This window comes from Gopherus evgoodei, chromosome 15, assembly GCF_007399415.2.
Source record: "Gopherus evgoodei ecotype Sinaloan lineage chromosome 15, rGopEvg1_v1.p, whole genome shotgun sequence".
NCBI lineage: Eukaryota > Metazoa > Chordata > Testudines > Testudinidae > Gopherus > Gopherus evgoodei.
The window spans coordinates 23,623,766-23,644,762 of NC_044336.1; the positions used below are offsets into that span (position 1 = coordinate 23,623,766).

The 20,997-nt window shown below is 45.1% G+C and overlaps 1 protein-coding gene across 1 annotated transcript in view; it reads right to left on the reverse strand.

Moving 5' to 3' along the window:
* The window catches only part of LOC115635649 (WD repeat-containing protein on Y chromosome-like), a 52,992-nt gene that overhangs the window by 16,352 nt on the left and 15,643 nt on the right, over window positions 1-20,997 (reverse strand). The window contains 7 exon segments of the mRNA XM_030534709.1: window positions 4,303-4,520; window positions 8,394-8,538; window positions 12,498-12,622; window positions 12,624-12,651; window positions 15,205-15,389; window positions 15,641-15,790; window positions 17,261-17,425. Coding sequence (XP_030390569.1) covers window positions 4,303-4,520; window positions 8,394-8,538; window positions 12,498-12,622; window positions 12,624-12,651; window positions 15,205-15,389; window positions 15,641-15,790; window positions 17,261-17,425 — 1,016 coding nt within the window.

Genomic DNA, 20,997 nt, shown 5'->3' on the forward strand with positions numbered 1-20,997 from the left:
AATTGGACTATCTTCTCGAACAGTAACAGTCAGCAGCTCAAGTCATGGGCTCAGTTACACTAGTGTGTAAATCCAGAGAGACTCTGCTAATTTCAGTGGGATCACTCTGGATTTACACCAGTGTAACTAGTGTTTGGGCCACAGTTTTGATGTCACAGACATCACTTAGAGAAAAACAGTCACTCCATCAGATTTTATAAGAGAAATAAATAACCACGCTTCATTCTCCCAGTAGCACTGCCACACTGAGTGAGATATTCTTATGGCTTCAGAGGTTTGCACTCAGATGCTGGACAAATCTCTCTTGATCAGAGGTGACACAGTTATAAGAGATTCACATTCTTTACTTGCCAGGTTCAAGCACTTATTAACTATTAACTCTCAAGTATTCTCCGATCTGAACATCTAAAAACACACAAACATTACAATTTCCTTTTTCCTGGTCCCAAAGTACATACTGGCTTGTCTAGTACGTGCGTCCCATTTGATATTTTCTTTACTCATTACTTCTTTCAAATGGAAGAACAAGGACTTCTGTTAAAACTCCAGTTAACTCTCTTTGTTCAACTAATGCTTCCTTGTAAAACCTTAATATCACTAGTTTTTCTCTCGGGTTAATTAATACTTGATTAGTCATCTGGAAAGGTCATGGATGTTTATCAATAATATCAGTGAGATGATTGTCTTCCAAAAATTATAGTATCTGTAAAATAATTTGGCATTCTTGATAACAGCTAGACACAGATCTTTATTTACTCTTTTGCAGTGAGTGGAAATTAATTTTGTTTGGCTATGAAAGAATTAATCCCAACTCACAGGGTAGGTTTGTCAAAAACTTCTTTGGTATCATTTTCCTATCTGACTTTTTCTTTGTGAATACAATGCTTTTTTTTCCTGGGTGAAACAACTGGATTTGTGGAAAGAAACTGGAAAAACTTAGTATAATAGGCCTGACTTTGGTGAACGTTGTTGATATGAGTACTCTGCTGTTTTTGTGGACTGAAGGGAAATTGAAAAATCTGGCACTTTACAAAACACTGTTTATAACTTTGGCTATTAAGAAAAGCTGGACTCAAGACATTTACAAAGCATCTGATAACCTTTTCAGAGCTTCTGTCTACTTCAAATTAACAGTGCTTATTCTCTTCGCTTCTAGTTCTAGCTCAGTGTAAGCAGTTGGCAAATCTTCAGTGACTTTAGTTAGGAGCTTGGTCTGTTGCTTGCACATGCAAAATTTTCAAAAAAGATTTACTTTTACTACTTCCTTGCTTGTTCCTCCCAGTTGCTGGTTTACTCAACGTACCCTGTACAAGGACTAGATTTATAGAGCATCTGCCTCGCCTTTGGGGAAGACTCTGAATGTAGATTATTCCAGGAATCAGTGACAGAAATACTGTAGGGGGCCATAGTTCCTTGGGCAAGGCCGGCAGGGGGCATGTAATTGAAACAAGAATTACTGAGGTGACTCGGTATGGGAGTATGGGAATTCCAGAGAGAAATTTAAATCAAAGCACAAATCGGTAAAGCTTGATAATGATGGCTTTTCCCCCCTCCTAGACTCAGGTACCTTTCAGCCAGCATGCAGCCCATGGCTGTGTCTGTACTGAGCTTCTCGGGCAAACATTTCCCTCTGCAGCTAACACAGCTGCAGTTCCTTTCTTGTAGAGAGCCTTACTGTGTGCATGGCCACCACAACCATTGGCCTTTTGAATGCAGTGCCATTTTGACTTGCTCTGAGAGCAGACTTCTTGTTAAAAATACTACCTTGCCAGTGCTTCCACTTCAGTTCACACGAGGGAAATGGCACAGATGTGAGCAACAGTGGGAAATTTCCCTCCCCCCAACCCTTTGTGTAGACGACTCTTGAGTATCAGCAGCAGTAGGAGAAGAGTAAAGGGTGTTGGGGAGACTGCTTTCCGGGGGACAAGTGTTGCCAATGCTCATGATTGATTTCATGATTTTTCTTTGTTTCCCCCTAAAGCACCAGCTCCTGGAGTCATATGATTACATCATAATCTCAGCTTTCATTAAAAAACAGTAAGTTTCTAGTCCTTGTGGTTGAGGAGAAAAGCTGAAAATGTGAACCTTTAAAGGCGCCAGTACAAAAAGGCAAATTGAAAGACCCCCGAATGTATCGTTTTAATAATCTCAAGGTTTTTATGTCAAGCTCATGACTGGAGAGAGAGGGGAGAGTAAGATTAACTCAGCTGAGTTTAACTGACACTGTGGGATCAAACTGATGAAAGAGGATTTTCTCTCCTACTCTTTTAGAGCTCTCCTCAGCTGGTCATCACATCTGCACAGCAACCTCTCATTTTCCAGCTTATTTAAGTAGGAGATTTTCTGTATTAATCTTCTCATAGCTCTCCCACACCCCACAGGATGCGCTGTGGCTACATTCTAGAACTTTAGTTAGGCATGCTAATACCTTTGATATGTAGGCTAATTAACAAAGTTTGTTAACCTCCCTCCTACCGCACATCCCTAATTATCATCTACCACCCCACACAGGATATCATTAAACAATTACAACCCTTTCTCAATAGGGACTCCATCCATAAAGAAATATTTCATGAACACTTTCTTCTGGTCTTCAAACAATCCCCCAACCTCACCAAACTCATCATCAGAAGCAAGCTCCCCACAGACCCACCAGCGCAAAGGGGCAGCAGACCCTGCCAGAACAACAGATGCAAAACCTGCAGCCATAGCTCCACTGCTACAATGATCAACACTCCCCCACAACACTCCTTTCCGGATTCCTGGTTTCTACATGTGCCTATCACAATATGTGGTGTTCTCATCCAGTGCAAAAAAAAAATGCCCCAGTAATAACTATGTGGGTGAACCCAGACAATCACAACGCTCTCGAATGAACTCACACAGAAAAATGAGAAAAGACAAAAACATCCTGTCACCTATGGGCCAATGCTTTTCCCAAAATGAGCAATCCCTCTCTGACCTCAGTCCTTGTCCTCAAAGGAAACCTGCACAACACCTTCAAAAGACAAGCCGGGGAGCTTAAATTCAATCTTTGTTAGACGCTAAAAATCACGGTTGTAATAAAGACACTGGGTTCATGGCTTATTCTGACACTCTTTTTGGTTACATGACTGCAGGGTGTTAATGGGCCATGTCACCTTGAAAGGTCCTTTAGAATATGTGTTCACCACTTATGCGAAACAATCTGTTTCATCTTGTATTCAGCTCTGACACTCTGAGTCCTTTCCCAGGACCTGAGGAAGAGCTGAGTGTAGCGTGGAAGCTTGTCTCTTTCACCAACAGAAATTAGTCCAATTAAAAAATATTACCTCACCCACCTTGTCTCTCTAATACCAAAAGTATCCCATATTTGCCAAGCCTACCTTAGCTGTTATACAAACTTCCTATGTGCATCACAGCTCGAATAGCCTTAACATTAAAATTAAAGCATTTTCATATGCCTTAGCACGATATATAATTTAATCTTGCACCAGGCCAGCGGTTACAAGTCAACAGTGATGAAGAAGGGAGGAGAGAACTTTATCATTTTGCATCTATGGGTACATCCACACTACCCGCCAGGTCTCATCTAGATGCGGTAAATCGATCCCCGAACGCTCTGTTGTCCAGTCTGGAACTCCACCAGGGCGAGAGGTGGAAGCAGAGTCTACAGGGGAGCCGAGGCCGTCAATCTGGTGCCGTGAGGATGGGAGGCAAGTGGAACTAAGATACGTCGACTTCAGCTACGCTATCCTCATAGCTGAAGTTGCGTATCTTAGCTCGATCCCCCCCCCCAGTGTAGACCAGGCCTATGATACAGGAAGGGTGCTAGGGAGAAGATCCCAAGAGATGTGAAGGATCATCTGGAGCCAAAGAGGATGAGCCCTAATGTCATCCAAGGCACCGACGGGGATGAGATTACATAAGAATTTACATAGAATAGAAGCAAAAAGGCTCTTAGCTACCTGCACCTTCATCCCCCATAGTTGCTCAAACTCTCCTTCAATCTCTTAATGGGAAGCACCCCATCCAGACCTGCTCAGCTGACAAATCAGCCCCTCTCACAATCGGTATTGTGCCCGTTAGCCAAGGCTAACTGAATTCCCCACGCATATGACTTAGTACAGACTCCACAAATCCCAGGGCCAGCCTGGCCCTTCAGACTGTGCAAGTCAGTATCGATTTGAATTTCTTGCTAGGTAAGCTCTGGAGGGATAACGTTCTCAGAAATTCATCACAGAAGTAGCCTTAGAAACAAATGATCCATCTTGGGCTGGAAACTTACTTGGGGTGGGCAAATGTTGATGGATTTTTACTTACTTGGGGTGGGCAAATGTTGATGGATTTTTCAAGTCCCATCTCTTTTCCTGCCCAAAGGTTCCCACAAATTTCCCATCTGGGGTCCACAGTCTGGCGCTTCTGTCCGAGGAGCCGCTCAGAATGAATGAATCTGAACTGAACATGAAGTGCTCAACACTCACCACAGTGCTGTTATGGGCTCTCCAGCTACACAGTAAGGGAGGCTTTTCCAGAGAGCCCTGGAACAATAGACAAGAGAAAGAGACTCAGGTAGCTGGCCACTAATCACAACCTTAAAAAAATCCCAACAGAGAAAGCAGAATCCACATCACATGAATGAAACCTAGGCTGTGGGATTGATCCAGGTCAACAAAGCTTCAGGTAAGAAGTGGGGTGTATCCAGGTGAGTGATGCATTTCATTGGGTCTGACCAACCTTAGATAAAGGGAGAGGAGTTGTATAACAGATTTTTTTTTCCTGTATTTTATCATCCTAAAACCACAGCGCAAAAACCATCCTGTATTAATTCCTGGCTAATTATCCTGAAGAGATTCAGCCTTTGACCTTGTGTCCGATATTCTTGGCATGGATTAATGAACCATTTCACACCCAATCTCATCATTTAATTAGAAAAGGAAGACAGGAAAAACTGAATGCTCCCAGCAGCTAATATGAATTTCCAAAGCAGTGACCAGTCCCTGCTTCCAGAATGAAGCTCCTCATTACCTTTAAAAATGGAGAATAATGAGCCCAATCTTTTGTCCTTACTCAGGCGAGACTGCCTTGGGCTTAATTAGGATCAGTGAGGGAGACAAGGGTGAAGTTAAAAAGCGAACACATGGACAGCCGCACCATTGGGACATGTACACGGTGAACCTGAAGTAACTATGATCTCAGCATGGTAACCCTCCAACTGCCCTTCCCACCTTTCTCCTCTCTGCTATTAGTTGATTTCATGTATGGGATCAGGAATTTGTTCTGTAAAACACCTAGCACATTGTATGTATTGTATGTACTGTATACATCATTGTTAATAACACTATGTGACAGGCTCCGTGGAATACTCCAACTGTGGTGATAGTAAGATGCTTATCGCTCAAAGTAACTTGTTTACTTAGCAAGCTTGATAATTGTATCACTTGCTTTCTGCATGAGCTGTGTCTATAAGCCCCAGCATTGGAGATTTGTAAGGGAAGCAATCCTGGTGCTCAGCTCATGTTATTAGCTGAGTCAGCAAGAAAGGAGCACACTAGAGGCTGAGCTGAACTAATGTAATTTTTTTGCAGGCAACATGGCCTTTTGTCTCCTATTTTCTCCATAAAGGTTTTTTTCATCATGGAGTCCCTTCAAAGAAATAAACAGTCTTTGCTTTCCTGCCAGAGATGTAGAGTAAATGTAGGAGACATATTTGAGGGGAATGCCTGAAGGCCATAGTTAGGATGGTGATGCTACAAACTGCCACAGCCAAAGTTCATGCTTACAAACTGGAAGTTCAGGGAAACCCCAAGAGTTCTTGTTCAGGAAGAATGGACCAGTGGTTAGAGCAGCAACCTTTTCCGGATGGTGGGTGCCGGATGACGATCCACTGAAGATCATGGCCGGCGGACAAGCATCCGCCGAAATGTTGCCGAGAAGCAGCAACGTCAAGAGGCATCGCCACCGAAGGAAGTAGTGTCAAGAAGCATTGCTGCCGAAAATCAGCGGCATTTCGGCAGCGATGCCTCTTGGTGACATCACTTTTTGGCAGCATTTCAGCAGATGTTTGTCCGCCGGCCAGTACGCTGGTGCACATAGATGCCCTGGCGGGCACCATGATGCCCACGGGCACTGCATTGGGGACCATTGGGTTAGAGCATTAGCCTGGGAACCTCAGGGCCAATTCCCTGCTTCAACAATGTCTTCCTGTGGGAGCCTGGGCAAGTCTCTCTCTGTCTCAGTTCCCTCTCTGTAAAATGGTTCTCTGGTAACGGGAGCCATATTGCTTAGATGTTCTGAGCGTTCCCCACCAACCCCTTTGGCCAGTGGAGCCACTCTGATCTCACATATTTACATACATACATATAGAGAGGCCTCTAATCTGCAGTTCTGTATCAATAGTCAGTAGGACTGACAAACTAATTGGGGAAGAACAGCAACCACAGAGCTCTGAGGCCTCAAAATGTGAGGGCTAGTATAGTAATGTGTTCCTTACATTATTCATTGATGATGAAGGGTTAGAACATGCTGAGAACATCCTGGTGGTTTGGGAACATTTACCACTTGGTGAAATGTTTTAGTAGATTCATAGAGTCCCAGGCCTGAAGGAACCATTGTGATCATCTAGTCTGACCTCCAGTCTAATGTAAACCAGAGAACTTCCTAACAGTAATTCCCAGAGCAGATCTCGAAGGAAAAACACCTAATCTTGATTTAAATATTATCAGTGATGGAGAATTCACTACCATCATTGGTAAATTGTGAATGACTCTCACCACTAACAAAGTCTTGTGCGTTGAGAACAGTGCTGTAGAAATCATTCCTACCAGGCTTTCTGGGTGATGACTAGATGGTCCAGAGGCTCGCTGAGCAGAAGCACTGATAAACGACAGGGGGTAACTATAACTAAATCTTTCCCATGAAGCTCCTGGCAGCAGCTTTCTTCACTTCAGAGTCTGGTCTAGTGATTCCAAACCAATGGATAATTCTCAAGCTACTGTAGCTACTATTGGTTGTCACTGAAACTTCTGGAACTTTTCTTCCAGACCTCTGTGAAGTCACCAACTCACTGTTAGGTTTCTCTTATTCAGACACCACAGCACAAAAATGTCTGTGTCCTGACCTGTGGGAGGGGCTTAGCCACATGAAATGGTGGTAGTAGCCAGATGGGCTGGGCAGGTGTGTGCTTGAAAGTGTGCACGTGTTAAATCTGGGAGATCTTAAACACAAAGTAGATGACCCCCTGAGGTCCCTTCCAACTCTGATCTTCTATGATCACAATCACATCTAGTAGTAGGCAGGCTCTTCACGTAAATATTATTATTTATTGTGAATTGACAATGTCTTGTTGGGATGATGAGGCTGTGCAAAACCAGAGGAAAAAGTGTTTCCTGCCCTAAGGATCTGACAACCTAAATCAAACAGAAAATACAGCGCACACCTGTCAGACAGAAGGCTAAACTTCCAGTGATGCGGATATTTTAGCAAATATATTGTAACAATTCCACGAGCACCAAAAACATTTGCCATTCTGCTGCGCACCAAGGCTACTCAGAACTTCGTGGCATCTATGCTAGTGGAAACAGAATATCTGTTTTCCTGGAATTAAAAGCTCGGGTCTTTGCCAGCTGAGGTACAGGTGAATCTCTGCAAACTGTGAGCAGTGTAGTTCCTATGACAAATAGCTGGGAAGTTCTGATCCCATCCAGCAGTGTACACACACACACACACACACACACACACACACACACACACACACACACACACACACACACACACACACACACACACACAAGTTTATAAAAACCTAAACTATGCTTGTTGAGTTATCACTGAATGACTTGGGCAGAAAACATGAAAATAGAGATTGAACCAAGTCATACAATTTGGATCTGGATCCTGCTGGGGTGCTGGAACAATTTTATAGTGAGGGTGCTGAGAGCCATTGAACCAAACTGTAAACTCTGTATATAATGGAAGCCACTATAATCCAGGGGGTGTGGTGGCACCCCCAGCACTCCTCGTTCCAGCATCTATGGATTCTGCCCCAGTCTAGGGCACTGGGGTTTGGATTCAGTGATTTCAGGCCCATTGCTAGTTTTGAAGACACATTTGAAGGTCATTTGGCTCACCAGGAGAGAATGACAGCTCCAGGAATAAAGGGTGGCATGGAAGAAAGCCATAAGATGGATAATAGAGACTTTGGAAGTACCAATTCAAGTTTGCCTAATGCCTGTCAGAGACATTAAAAAGATGCCCGATGTTCTCTTGCCCAAGGAAGTGAGCAATGCCCTTGACAAGTGAACTCACTAGGGATAATTAGGAAAGAATTAACAACACAAATGAACTGGTGAACTGCTTTGTCCCTACATGCCAAGGCCATTTCCATATACTGAGAATGAAACGTCAAGATTTACCTGAGTTCTAGGGGACAGCCCGTAATCTGAAATGTCCCAAACCTGAATGAATCCACATGTGTCTCCAGATACAAGAACACTGTTCATTTGATTGGCTGACAATCCAGTCACAGACACATCCTCTTTTGCTGGGGCATAATAAAACCTGCAACAACACGAGAGGATGGAGAGTAACATTTTCAAAAGCGCTGAAGTGACTTAGGAGCTGACATCCCATTTTTAAAAGTGACATCGACACTTAGGAACCCTAAGATCCATTGACTTCAATGAGACTCAGACGTCTACTTAACCCTTGTCTACGCTGGGGGAGGGAGAGGGGAATCAACCTAACAGCAGGAGAATAGTGTAGCTGAAGTTGACGTATTTAGGTCTACTTACCGCGGCGTCTTCACGGCGCTGAGTCGACTGCTGCCACTCTCCCATTGACTCCGCTTGCGCCTCTCACAGCGGTGGAGTACTGGAATCGACGGGAGAGTGCTCGGGGATCAATTCATCGTGTCTAGACTAGATGCGATAAATCGACCCCCGATAGATCGATCACTACCCGCCGGATCGGTGGGTAGTGTGGACCTGCCCTTAGATTGTAAACCCCCTGGGTCAGGGAGCATCTTTTGGTTCTGTGTTTGCACAGCACCTGGCACAGTGGGGTCCTGGACCATGATTTGGGCTCCTGGGCACAAAGGTAATACAAATAAATAAGTGCCTAAGGCCCATGTCCCCAAAGGTATTTTAGGCACCTAACTCCCATTGAGATCTTAAGTCCTCTGTCACACATGAAAATAGGACATAGGCATTTTTTAAAATCTTACCCTAACCCTTCCAGGAACTCTGTCAGGTCAAGGCATATGCTACCGTATTTTTTTTTAAAGTTCCTCCTTGTGTTATTAGTATCACTTAAAATGATTAAAACAGCAAGAGTTATTGAAATCTGCTTCCATTATCAGCAACAATGCTGTTGATTTTAATGCTTGAAATGTGAAGCGGACTAGTAAGTGTCACTTACCTTTCTGCTGATTGCTGTTAGCTTCACTTTTTGGCTCTCGTGTACAGGTAAAATGCTAGGGCTGCAAAGACTGCTGGGGAATGTTACATACAATGCTCCCTAACAGCCCCCATTCAATTTCACAGACTGAATTAAAAACCACGGCCACATTTCTACTGATCTTCATTTTTTGTGTGAAAAAAACCCTCCTAAATTTTGGGCCTAAATGGACCTGACATCCCTTAGCTAAATAAAGAAACTGAGAAATAACACAGTCCTTAGAGCAGCCTATTACACTGACACTGTGGAAAGTGGCTTCATTAGGTAGCCATTCAGCAGCACTTAACTGAAGAGAGGATGAAAATTCTTTGTTCCCCTTCTAACTCTGTCACACGGCATCTATTTTTAACACAGGAAAAGGCCTCTCTTCTGCACCATTAGAGTCACACTGGCAGCACAAGCCTCCTCACACTGTATCACACCTGTTATAATAAGCAGATGCTATATTTAATACCATATATCTATATAAGCACCTGTTAGCTAGAAGAATACCAATGTGCTTGCATATATAAAATTAGTCATCCACTACTGAAATGCAGCCACCTCTGGGTTGGAATCTGGCAGCCACTCTGTGCCAACAACACAGAATAACAATTCTTGTTGTTGTTTCCCCTTAAAGAGAGAAATATTTTCTTCAATGGAAATGTTGGAGTGTTTTTGGACAGTTATTCATGTTGGCATTTGGCAGACAGCATGGGACCCACTCCACAACGGCCAAAACAGTGGGATACTCACCTGAGATGTGAGACACATGGCTTTGGAGCAGGGACTTGGATCGGTCTCGAACATGCCAGGTGAGCATCCGAACCACTGGGCTATAGATTCTCTCTCTCTTTGTCCCAATGAATATTTAGTTATTTATACAAAGGGGAACAGCTCTAGCAGGAGTTATCTATAGACAGATGGACTCTCTAATGTAGTTGGGACACACACCTGGGATGTAGGAGATCCAGGTGAGCGTCTGAACTGCTGGGCTGTTGGCTATTCTAGGGATTCTCTCTCTCTCTCATTTTTGTGTGGGAAATTTTGAAAGCTCTCAGTTTTGCTCTGATGTGGAACAAAAACAAATTGTGAAATCTCAACGTGTTTCATGGAATGGAAGCTCAGCATCTTGTAAGGTGTCTCATGGATGTACCCCAAAATCAAGGGCTACTTTAGAAAATATTGGCCTGAGGGTGTGTCCACCCAGCAGCTGGGAGGTGCATTTCCCAGGGCAGGTGGACATAACATGCACCAGCTCTGCTTGAGATAGTGCCTAAAAATTGCACAGCAGAAGCTGAGTTTAGCCTGAGGATGTACCCAGGAGACTAGGCAGGACTGTCCTTGGGCAGCTAGCCTGAGTGGCTCACTGTGCCTCTGTAGCCACACTCCTGTTAGGTGCTAGATTGAGCAAAGCTAGCTGTGGTGTTTCGATGTGCTTGTAATTATTAGAACTGGGAGCACTGGATGTTGGAAGTCTGAAAGGACAGGAAACAGGAAGGAGGGGGGAAGAGTTGAGGAGGCTGAGTGAGAGTTACAGAGGGTGCAGCAGCAGCTTGGTAAAGAGGTTTCCACTGTAAAAATGAAGTCCTGTTGAAGATTGTTAGTACCTTGCCTGCTTGATACAACACTAGCATGTGTATGTCTACCCATCCTAGGAATCATGCCTCTCAGAAGTTATGTAGGGGTATCCTTGGTGTCTCTGTGCAAAACCTGATCCTACTGAAATTAACGGGAGTTTAGCCATTCACTTCAGTGGGGCCAGGATTTTGCCCTCTGTGTGTCTGTTTGACTCACTGTTCCTGGTAGCCAGCACAGATGGAAATTCCTCAGCTGCAGTGGGTTTCATTTTCAGTAACAGCGCCCCATGTACAATTGTTGCTGCCTGGATTGCCATTTCCCACCCATGAACTCTGTGCTCCCTTTGATGCTTAGCTAAAATGATCTGTTCTCGTGAGTGTGGCTGGGCATTGAATAGCACTTCTTGGTCTTTCTGCATGGTAATTTCTTGTACGTTTCCTGGAGTTAGCTTAAGGCTTGCTCTTTGGTTTTCAGTTTTGTAGTTCCCCCCCCCCCACAGGGATACTGAAGTGGGACAGTGAAAAAAACAAAACAAAACAAAACAAAACCCAACCCTAGTCACTGGGAAAATACATTTCCCAAGAGAAAGGGTTTGAATATCCTGTTTTTAAAGCTTTTCTCATGTCATGTTTGGAAGCTTTTCTATCTAGCTAGCACTTTGGTTTTTGTAAATAACATACATTTTCCAATTGTTCTTAGTGTCAGTATCTGAAGTTCCAATAACTAGAATATTGGCAGGATAGGGAGGAGAGAGAATAAATAAGCATCAGATACATCCCTGCTGTTAGACTAGGGAAGAGTTTGGCTCTTTTGGGTCAAATCCTCATTCCAATGAAGTTGATGGATGTGCTTTTAATTCCAAAGGGATCATGATTTGGTTCAATAACGTCTTCTGTCTCTCAGTAGGATTGTGGTTACAGCATATATTGCCAGAATCCTTTTGAGAGTGAATTTCTGGAACAACAGATCAGTTAAAGATCAGCACACACCAATGAACACGGATCAGTTTAATTACAATCCAGATTTCACAGTCAGATGTCAGCTGCAAGGCCTTTAACACTAAGCTGTGTCTACACTAGCACTTTTGTCGGTATAACTTATGTCACTCAGGGATGTGAAAAAACACACCCCTCAGTGACACAAGTGACATTGACAGACGCGCTGGTGTGGACGGCACTATGTCAGCGGGAGAGAGCTCTCCTCTCAGCACAAAGCAGCTACGTGGGAGATCTTACAGCAGAACAGTGTAAACTTGGCCTCAGCCCTGGTCTACACAACAAACTTGGGTCGGTATAACTACGTTGCTCCGGGTTGTGGAAAATCGACACCCCTGAGCAACACAGTTATACTGAGCAAACTCCTGGTATAGACAGTGCTCTTTTGACAAGAGGGCTTCTCTCGCTGACATAGCTACTGCCTCTCGGGGAGGTGGAGTACCTATACCAAGGGGAGAAGCTTTAGGAATTAGCATCAGCTTTAGTTGAAGTTACCGTGACTTTCACAGGTAAGTCTTACCAAATTCGCTTTGTTCTGCAAGGATGCTCCACCAGCGAAGGTTCCCGGCATCAGAACTCACAAGGATTGCACTGTCTTTTGAAACACCATCCAGGGATCGATGCTGGAGAAAGGAGTAGTTTATCCACTGGAGGATGTGACCTAAAATTCAGTGAAGAAGATGTTCAGACCATCCCTAACCCTCTATTTTCTTTAAAGTCCACCTGGCAGGTCAAAACACTCAACTTTTTTTAAAAGGGCTGGTTATTCCCACTGGAAAGGAGGGGAAAGGCCCGGAACTATAAATAAGGCTGCATTTGGGAATACTAAGCTTTTCCTGTGGTTGCTTTCTTCACACAGTGTGACAAAGTACCTCTTCTACCTTGGTGGGTCCTGCGCTTATTGGCAGATTTGCTCACCTCAGTGATCTTCCCCACAGTCTGGATCAACTCCTCCTGTGTCTGATCAGGAGTTGGGAGGTTTGGGGGGAACCTGGACCCGCCCTCTACTCCGGGTTCCAACCCAGGGCCCTATGGATTTGCAGCTGTCTATAGTGCCTCTTGTAACAGCTGTGTGACAGCTACACCTCCCTGGGCTACTTCCCCGAGGCCTCCTCCAAACACCTTCTTTATCCTCACCATAGGACCTTCCTCCTAGTGTCTGATAACACTTGTACTCCTTAGTCCTCCAGCAGCACACCCTCTCAGTCTCAGCTCCTTGTGCCTCTTGCTCCCAGCTCCTCACACGCACTTCCTCTCCTCTGGCTTTCCCCTGCCTGACTGGAGTGAGCTCCTTTTAAACTCAGGTGCCCTGATTAGCCTGCCTTGATTGGCTGAAGGTGTTCTAATCAGCCCGTTTGCCTTAATTGGTTTTAGCAAGTTCCTGATTATTCTAGTGCAGCCCCTGCTCTGGTCACTCAGGGAACAGAAAACTACTCATCCAGTGACCAGTATATACGCCCTCTACCAGACTCCTGCACCCACTGGTTTGGGTCTGTCACAACAGACATAAACTAAAACCCCCCCCCACATATTTAATTGTTTTTATTTAACTATTCATGCCAATTTCTATAGAAGAACCCCCAAATAAATAACTGTCTGTATGTATTGGTTGTTAAACATCCAACAAAGCTCAGCATTGTCTTCAAAGCTTGAGCTACAGGCATCAGAGCGTTGAGAGCAAGAAATCAAAAGTTGATCTGAACTAAGGTCCTGGACCTGCAACGAGTGACATGTGGGTGAACTGCTGTGCCGGTGAAGAGCCTGACTGAAGTCAGCGAGACTCTGTTCCATCACAGAGGCCTGTCCACGGGGAGCTCATGGCAGGACTGAGATCTAGCTAGTATATATTTCAAAGAAGTTTGCAATTTTTTTGCTCAGTGGCAAATGTTTCCACAGCTGGTGGCTTGTGGTGGGGAGTTTCATATCACGTGGCTGATATTCCTAAACCCGGGGGAAGAATTGCATTTGGCTCCTGTTCAAAACCTTTGCAAAGGGTGTAATTCTCCTCAGTGTCCCTATCAGCCTAGTAATATTTCATTATCCCACACCACAGGAAACACCAGGCCTGATCCTAAGCCCATGGAAGCAGACACACGTCTTCCCATTAACGTCAGGGAGCTTTGGATGAGGCTCGTCGGTAGATTTTTACACTGAGCCAGGGCAGGAATGGAAGATGAAGTCACACTGCTGTAACTGCATGGAGAGGCAGGCCCCGTGTGTTTATTGAGGGTCAGATTCTGCATTTCCTGTTGAGGCTGGATCCTGCTGATCTCAGCACAGTGCCAGTCTATATCTGCAGCAAATTGCAACACTTGCCCCCCTCTGGCTCAGCTGCTACACTGAGGATGGAACTATGGCTTTAGTCATTCCCCACCTCTTCTCAATCAGGTGCTGCTCAGGTCTGGGTATAGCCAATGGAGGGGTGTAAGAGAGGTTGTTACTCTCATGGATGAACGGTGCCTTTTAACCATACAGTGTAGACCAAATCCATAAAGCCTGGCTTAAATTTAATGGACCCAATCCTGCAAACCATCTACTCTCAAAATTCTTGTCAACCTCCATGTCATGCAGGATTGGACCCAATTTCCCCTCAGTGGGGCAGATCCTCTGGTGGTGTGAACGGTCATAGCTCCATTGAAGTCAGCGGTGCTAAGACACTCTAAGCCTGCTGAGCAGCTGCTCCAAGGGATTTAAACATGCCAGCTGCCCATGTGCATTCCCAGATTTCACCATTCAAACCTGCAGGCCTAGGCAGTCATTATAACACTCATCACAGCTATAGCCGCTTGTCATCTTCAAAGCACGTTGCAAACATTAATAGCGCTTAGGATGGTGCTTACATTTTGTGAGAAACCTTCACAGTTTGCCCAGCATGCTGAGAATATCTCAGGTAGAGAGAGCAATGCAGATTCTTTAGTGTCAAGCACCTGGTTTTTAAATGTTTTAATAAATAATAATAACACCACCACCCAAACCCAGCAGTTTAATCATGATAAGGAAGATAATCAAGCAGCATGTTGCAGGGAAATGAGATACCAACATCTTAAGCAGCAAGGTTCTAATAAAAATGCCCTCTCCTTTTCATGCTGTTTGTCAAAAGAAAAAAAGAAGGTGTAACTTGGAAATGAAGCAACTCTGTAATGCCCAAGCAAAGCACATTACTTCCCCCGGTCTAATGAATAACTCACCATACGTCATTAAAAGAAAATTGTACCTTTCGGGCTGAGTCTGTCTGAGGTAGAGATACACACTCTGGGATTCCACATCCCACAAGATAATTTCTCCATCGAAGCTGGCGGAAGCAAGGAGCCCAAGAGAAGGACAATAGTCCACAGTCTGGATGTCCTCTTTGTGTAGCTGCCCGCCCTTCCAAGAAGGATGTGCAGTAACATGTAGAGCCTACAAACAATGGAGAACAGAATAAAGCTCAGGTTTTACTAATTTGATTAATAAGACGTACTGGGGCAAATTCAGTGTTGATGTAAGCAGATGTGATTTCCTCGGACTTCAATGAGGTTTTTACCCACTTACTCCAATGTCACTTCTATGGGTATAACAGAAGGAACCGTCTTGTTCATTTAGATACAATCAATGAGTACCCTGCTTTTTAACAGGGGCTATTCCCATTCCATTCCTCCTCCTTTACGCACCCCAGGTGCACAGAAATCATAAAGGACGATTTTCTGATTCCATCCCACTGTGAGCAATGTTTGATCCCGCAATGCTACAAGTCCCGTGACTTCAGCTTCTTCCCCTACCTCCAGATGGTGCAAGTGGTGGCCAGTCTGAATATGCCAAACCTGCTCAAAAGAAAATATGTTTAGCTTTATCCACTCACAATGTTAGCCTTATCTTGTCCGGCCCCTCAACTATGGGGCCTGCTGCCAGAAGGGGAAGGAAATGCATGAAAGATGATAAATGAAGTGTCTGTCTCAGAGAGCAGACAGTCTAAAGATGAGCTGAACCAAAAGTAGGTTCTGATCACAACTGAAAACTTTAGAGAAGTTCCTATCTGATTCCAGAGCAGAATTTTGCAGCTTGGGCTATACAGGTCTGTCTCATCTTATGCGCATTTAACATGCGCAATTTCAGCTTTACGCGGTTGGCAAAAAAAAAAAAAAAAAAGAGAGAGAAAAACAACAATTGAAATACTGTTTTTGTAGTGCAGGTGATTGTAACTATATGCGGTTTTCGCTTTACGCGCTAACCGCGGAACGGAACCCCCATGTAAGATGAGACAGACCTGTATGCTAATTGTCACACTCTGTAGAGTCATCGGAGCTTTGCAATGATTGTTATTAAGGTTTTTAATATACACAGTACAAGCAACATGGTACTTTCTGTCTATCCATATTGAAGGCCATTGTAGTGAACTGACAGTATCTGACTGAAAATCCAACTCTGTTAGCAAATGGTGAGCCTGTAAAGTGTGTTCTGATGACTCATTGGGGCAGATGGGAGGTAAGGAAGGTAGGAATGGCACTCTAGGGCAGAGGTGGGCAAACTATGGCCCATGGGACCCTCCTGCCCGGACCCTCCCCTGCTGTTCCTCCTCCTCCACAGCCTCAGCTCACTGTGCCACCGATGCAACACTCTGGGCGGTTGGGCTGCGAGATCCTGGGGCTGCAGAGTCCGGCCTGACCCAGTGCTCTGTGCTGCACCATGGCGTGGCTGGCTCCAGCTGGGCAGTGTGGCTGCCTGTCCTGTGCTCTGGGCAGCATGGCTGTAGCGCCGCCAGCCACCGGTGCTCCAGGCAGCTCAGTAAGGGGGCAGGGGTGGTTGGAGAGAGGGCTGGGGAGTTTGAGGTGGTGGTCAGGTGCCAGGGGATGTGGATAGAGGTTGGGGTGGTCAGAGGGCAGGGAACAGGGGGTTGAATAGAGGCAGAAGTCCCAGGGGGCATGCCTGGCTGTTTGAGGAGGCATAGCCTCCCCTAACCGGCCCTCCATACAATTTTGGAAACCCTATGTGGCCCTCAGGCCAAAACGTTTGCCCACTCCAACCTAGAGAGAGGACCTCAGCTGTGATCTGAGCAGACCTAGGAGAGGAACCCTGTGAACAGCCAAACCTCAGAGATTTTGTGCTGAGTCGTTTTTGTGAATACAGCCAGACACCAGAAAAAGGGCTACATTTTGATCTACTACAGCTTGTGTGGGCTATGCTTCAGGCAAGGTGGGGGAATCACCCACTCCCAGCTCTGTATTCTGGAAATGAAGGAAGGGTCAAAGGAATTTTGTCAGAAGAGCAGCTCTATTTTGTTTCAGTGAACAAACCTTTATGGTCCCGTTCCTTGCTGCCGTAATGAGCCTGTGCTGGGAGTTGTCAAGGGCCATGCATGAAATCTCTTCCTTCCCATGGGCATTGTTTATGAGAAGGCGTTTGGCCCCCGTCTCCACATCCCACACAGCAACTGTGGCGTCATCATCTCCTGTCACCACCTGTCAGCAGAGAGAGCATGGTTTGAAATGGTCTGGGTTTTGAGTTGCTTTACCTTTGGCTAAGAAGGAAAGCCCCGAGGAGTGGTAGGGAGCAGTGTCTCCATTCAGAGCAGGACTGCACCTTCCCTGGATGGTGCATCCGTCCAACAGTTTGTGCAGAAAAGCCAATTTCCCCACTTCAACCCATCTATAAGATAGGCAGTGGCTGATTCAAGGCAGCTATAGACTGATCCATGTAGATCCATTGAACTGAATAACTGAAATCACAGAGGATAAACATCTGTGCGATCAACAAGGGCCGATGTCGGATTGTTCTCTGCAATATATCCTCTCCAGTGTCGGATTGTTCTCTGCAATATATCCTCTCCAGTGCTATGTCCAGTCTTATTTGAAGAGACTTCATGCTGAAGGATGTTGAGAAATTTGAAGAGGGTTCAGAGAAGAGCCATGAGAATGATTGAAGGATTGGAAAACATGCTTTAATGAAAGAGTTAAGGAGCTTAGTCTGTTTAGCTTATCAAAGAAGAAGTTAAAGGGTGACTTGTGCACAGTTTATATACGCACATGGGGAGCAGAGAGCCAAGGTGGGTGAGGTGATGTCTTTTATTAGACCAACTTCTGTTGGTGAAAGAGATTCGCTTTGGAGCTAGAGAGAGACCTTCTTCAGGTCAGAGCTCTGGATAGCTCGAAAGCATGTTTCTTTCACCAACAGATGCTGGGCCAATAAAAATATTACCTCACCCACCTTGTCTCTCTAATATCTTTGGATGGACATGGCTACAACACCACCGCAAACTGCATGAAAGACATTTGACGATAGAGGGTTTTTTAGTCTAGCTGACAAAGGTGTAACAAGAACCAATGTCTGGAATTTGAAGCTAGGCAAATTCAGAGTAGAAATATGGTGCAATTTTTAAACAGTGAGGATAGTTGATCATTGAAACAGCTTCCCACGGGGTGTGGTGCATTCTCCATCACTGGACATTTTAAAATGAAGATTGGATATTTTTCTTAAAGATCTGCTGTAGTTCAACTAAAACTATTGGACTTGAAGCAGGAATTAATATAGTGAAGTCCTAAGGCCTGTGTTGACTAGACGATCACATGGTCACATGGTCCCTTTTAACCTTAAAATCTACAAAACTATGAAAAAAGAAGGCACGTCCATCACATCCTTTGAAAGACTACTCCATAGTCTTTATAGATCTCAATGTCAATTCTCCTTTGCTCATTTCCATTTGATTTTGTCTTGCTATACTACTGTGGAGCATCCTAAACAATTCTCCTTGCTTGGTGTTTATGCCCTAGACCTAGGCATTCTGTAGGACATAAAAGACCTATTATTGAAGAACAAAAATCAGTAATGGGGAGGTAAAACATGGGACAATGCCGAGTGTGAAAGAGGTAAGCATTCCAAAAACACGCAGAAAAGGCTTGTGTTGGCTGGTTCCATCCTGATGTGATTTAGAAAGATTTCCAAGGGCAGGCATGTGTCAGGCTGCTGGTGAGGAACTAGCACTGCTTGGAATGGGTGTGAAATTTGGAGACCAAAGGGAGCAGAAGACAGAGCTGAAGAGGGGCAGCTTTGGGGCTGGGGAATATTAAGAAGTGAATCTTGACAAATTGAAAGAAGTTAGGCTGACCAGCAAAACAAGAGGAAGAAGATGCAAGGGATTGCGGCAGAGGATGGGTATGGAAGAGAATTTACAAAACAAGGCAGCTGGGCGCCACACAACTATCTGTGTGGTACAATGGCTGACAATTAAACACATACAGTGATGGCAATTTGTTCCTAGCCTCATGCATGACAGTAAAGATGTCAAAGCTGCTTAGCTGCAAATCCCAATGCTGAGCTCAGCTTGGGAGGTGCTGGAGATGTCACCGAAGTCGTGCTTTGTGGAGCCCAATGTGATTTCTCTTTGAAACTTTTGATTAAGGCAAAGCTACAAGAAGTGGTTATCGTACTACACTATACATTAGTTAGTCCTTATTCAGGATTGGTTTAATATTCAAAAACCCTGGCTAAAAAGAGTTTAATATACTTGATTTCCCCATCCTTTCCTGCATTTCCTGGTAGCTGCTCTCCTCCCCTCCGAGCTCCCAAAATTGGACACGGAAACAGATTCTGGAGCCAGACAGGACACAACCCAAGCCAAACCACAACACGAACTCAGAGTTCTGTGACAGTGGAGGAGATTTAAAAGGCTCCTGGACTTGTTTTCTGAGTGGGTTAACGGCTGGAGTTTGCTGTTCTAACCTTGTTCTCCCTGTTTATTGCAGAAGAAATGCATCTCTGAAACAAAGTAACTCTTCTTGTGGCTTCGGACAGCGATTCAGCCCCACACGTTCCAGAGCACACAACCCTTGACTGCTTTTCCAGTTGGTTTGGGACGCAGTCAAAACAAGCGAGTGACTAATGTGCACGCGCTGCCCTGGATGAAGAGCTCTGCTTTGCCTTATTTACACTTAGTGATTAATACCAAGGGTTGGATGGACGGGAGACAAGTGCATTAGCCCATCACCTGCCTGCTCTGGTTCGAGGAAACAGACAAAGAAACCGGCGAATGGTGCACAGCTGCTTCAGCCCACCCTTTGCTTCTCCAGCAATAAAATAGAGAGATTTTATTGTAGAACAAGAGCAAGCCCAAGTTCTTGCTTTTTCCTTCCATAGCAACTCACTGGAGAAATTGCTAGAGCTGGAGGAGCTTCATATTGCTCTTCTGCTGGTCTCAGAGCAGGGAGGAGAAGAATGCGACTCCCTCAATGTGGTTTCATTTTAATTTGAGACCTTGTAGCACATCTCAATCAAGCTCTGAAGAGTCTGGTCATCACAAATACACCTCTCCAGAGGGTAATGGGGTGGAGGAGGAATCCCTGCCTGGTGCAGGGATTGGATGTGTTTGACCTATATTAAAGCACCTTCCACACCTAATTCCTCTATTGTCTCTGTAAAGCACAGCCCTGCCTTATGGGGGTTTCAGAGCAGCACCATTCCAGCGTGAGCGGCCTAGTCCCATCTGTGCACTGGATCTGCTCTGGTGCCTGGTCCCCACTTCTTCCCACTTTGGGACAATGCCTGTGGCCAGCAGGAGCAGCCCCAGGTCGCCACTAAGCCCTTAGGGAAAAGTCCTAAAGAATTTCTTAGGCATTTAATCTATCCTAAGCTCTCTAGGAGCCAACTGAGGCTGAGACCCAGTCACTGAGCTTTGCCTGAGCGAAAACCAAATAAGGATTTCAGCATTCAGTCCACAGCGAGCGCTTTAAAATCCTGGGATCAGCACGCAGCCTGAAAGGGTGGAGATCTGTGTGGGGATTAATGGAAAGGAATCCTCCCATTAGGCTGGGGAGTGGCCCGAGCTGCTTGTGTAACGTTGACAGACCCCGGTTGTCGGCAGGCAGGATCAAACCGGGGACCTCTGGAGCTTAATGCATGAGCTCTACAGTATGAGCTAAAAGCCTTTGCTACAGCGACAGCTAAGGCTGTAGAGCAGGCTCATTTGATCTCTCTCTAAGTCATCTCAGTGTCACTAGATGGGACAGAACACCATACCCAGGAGGTGTGTGGGTTACAC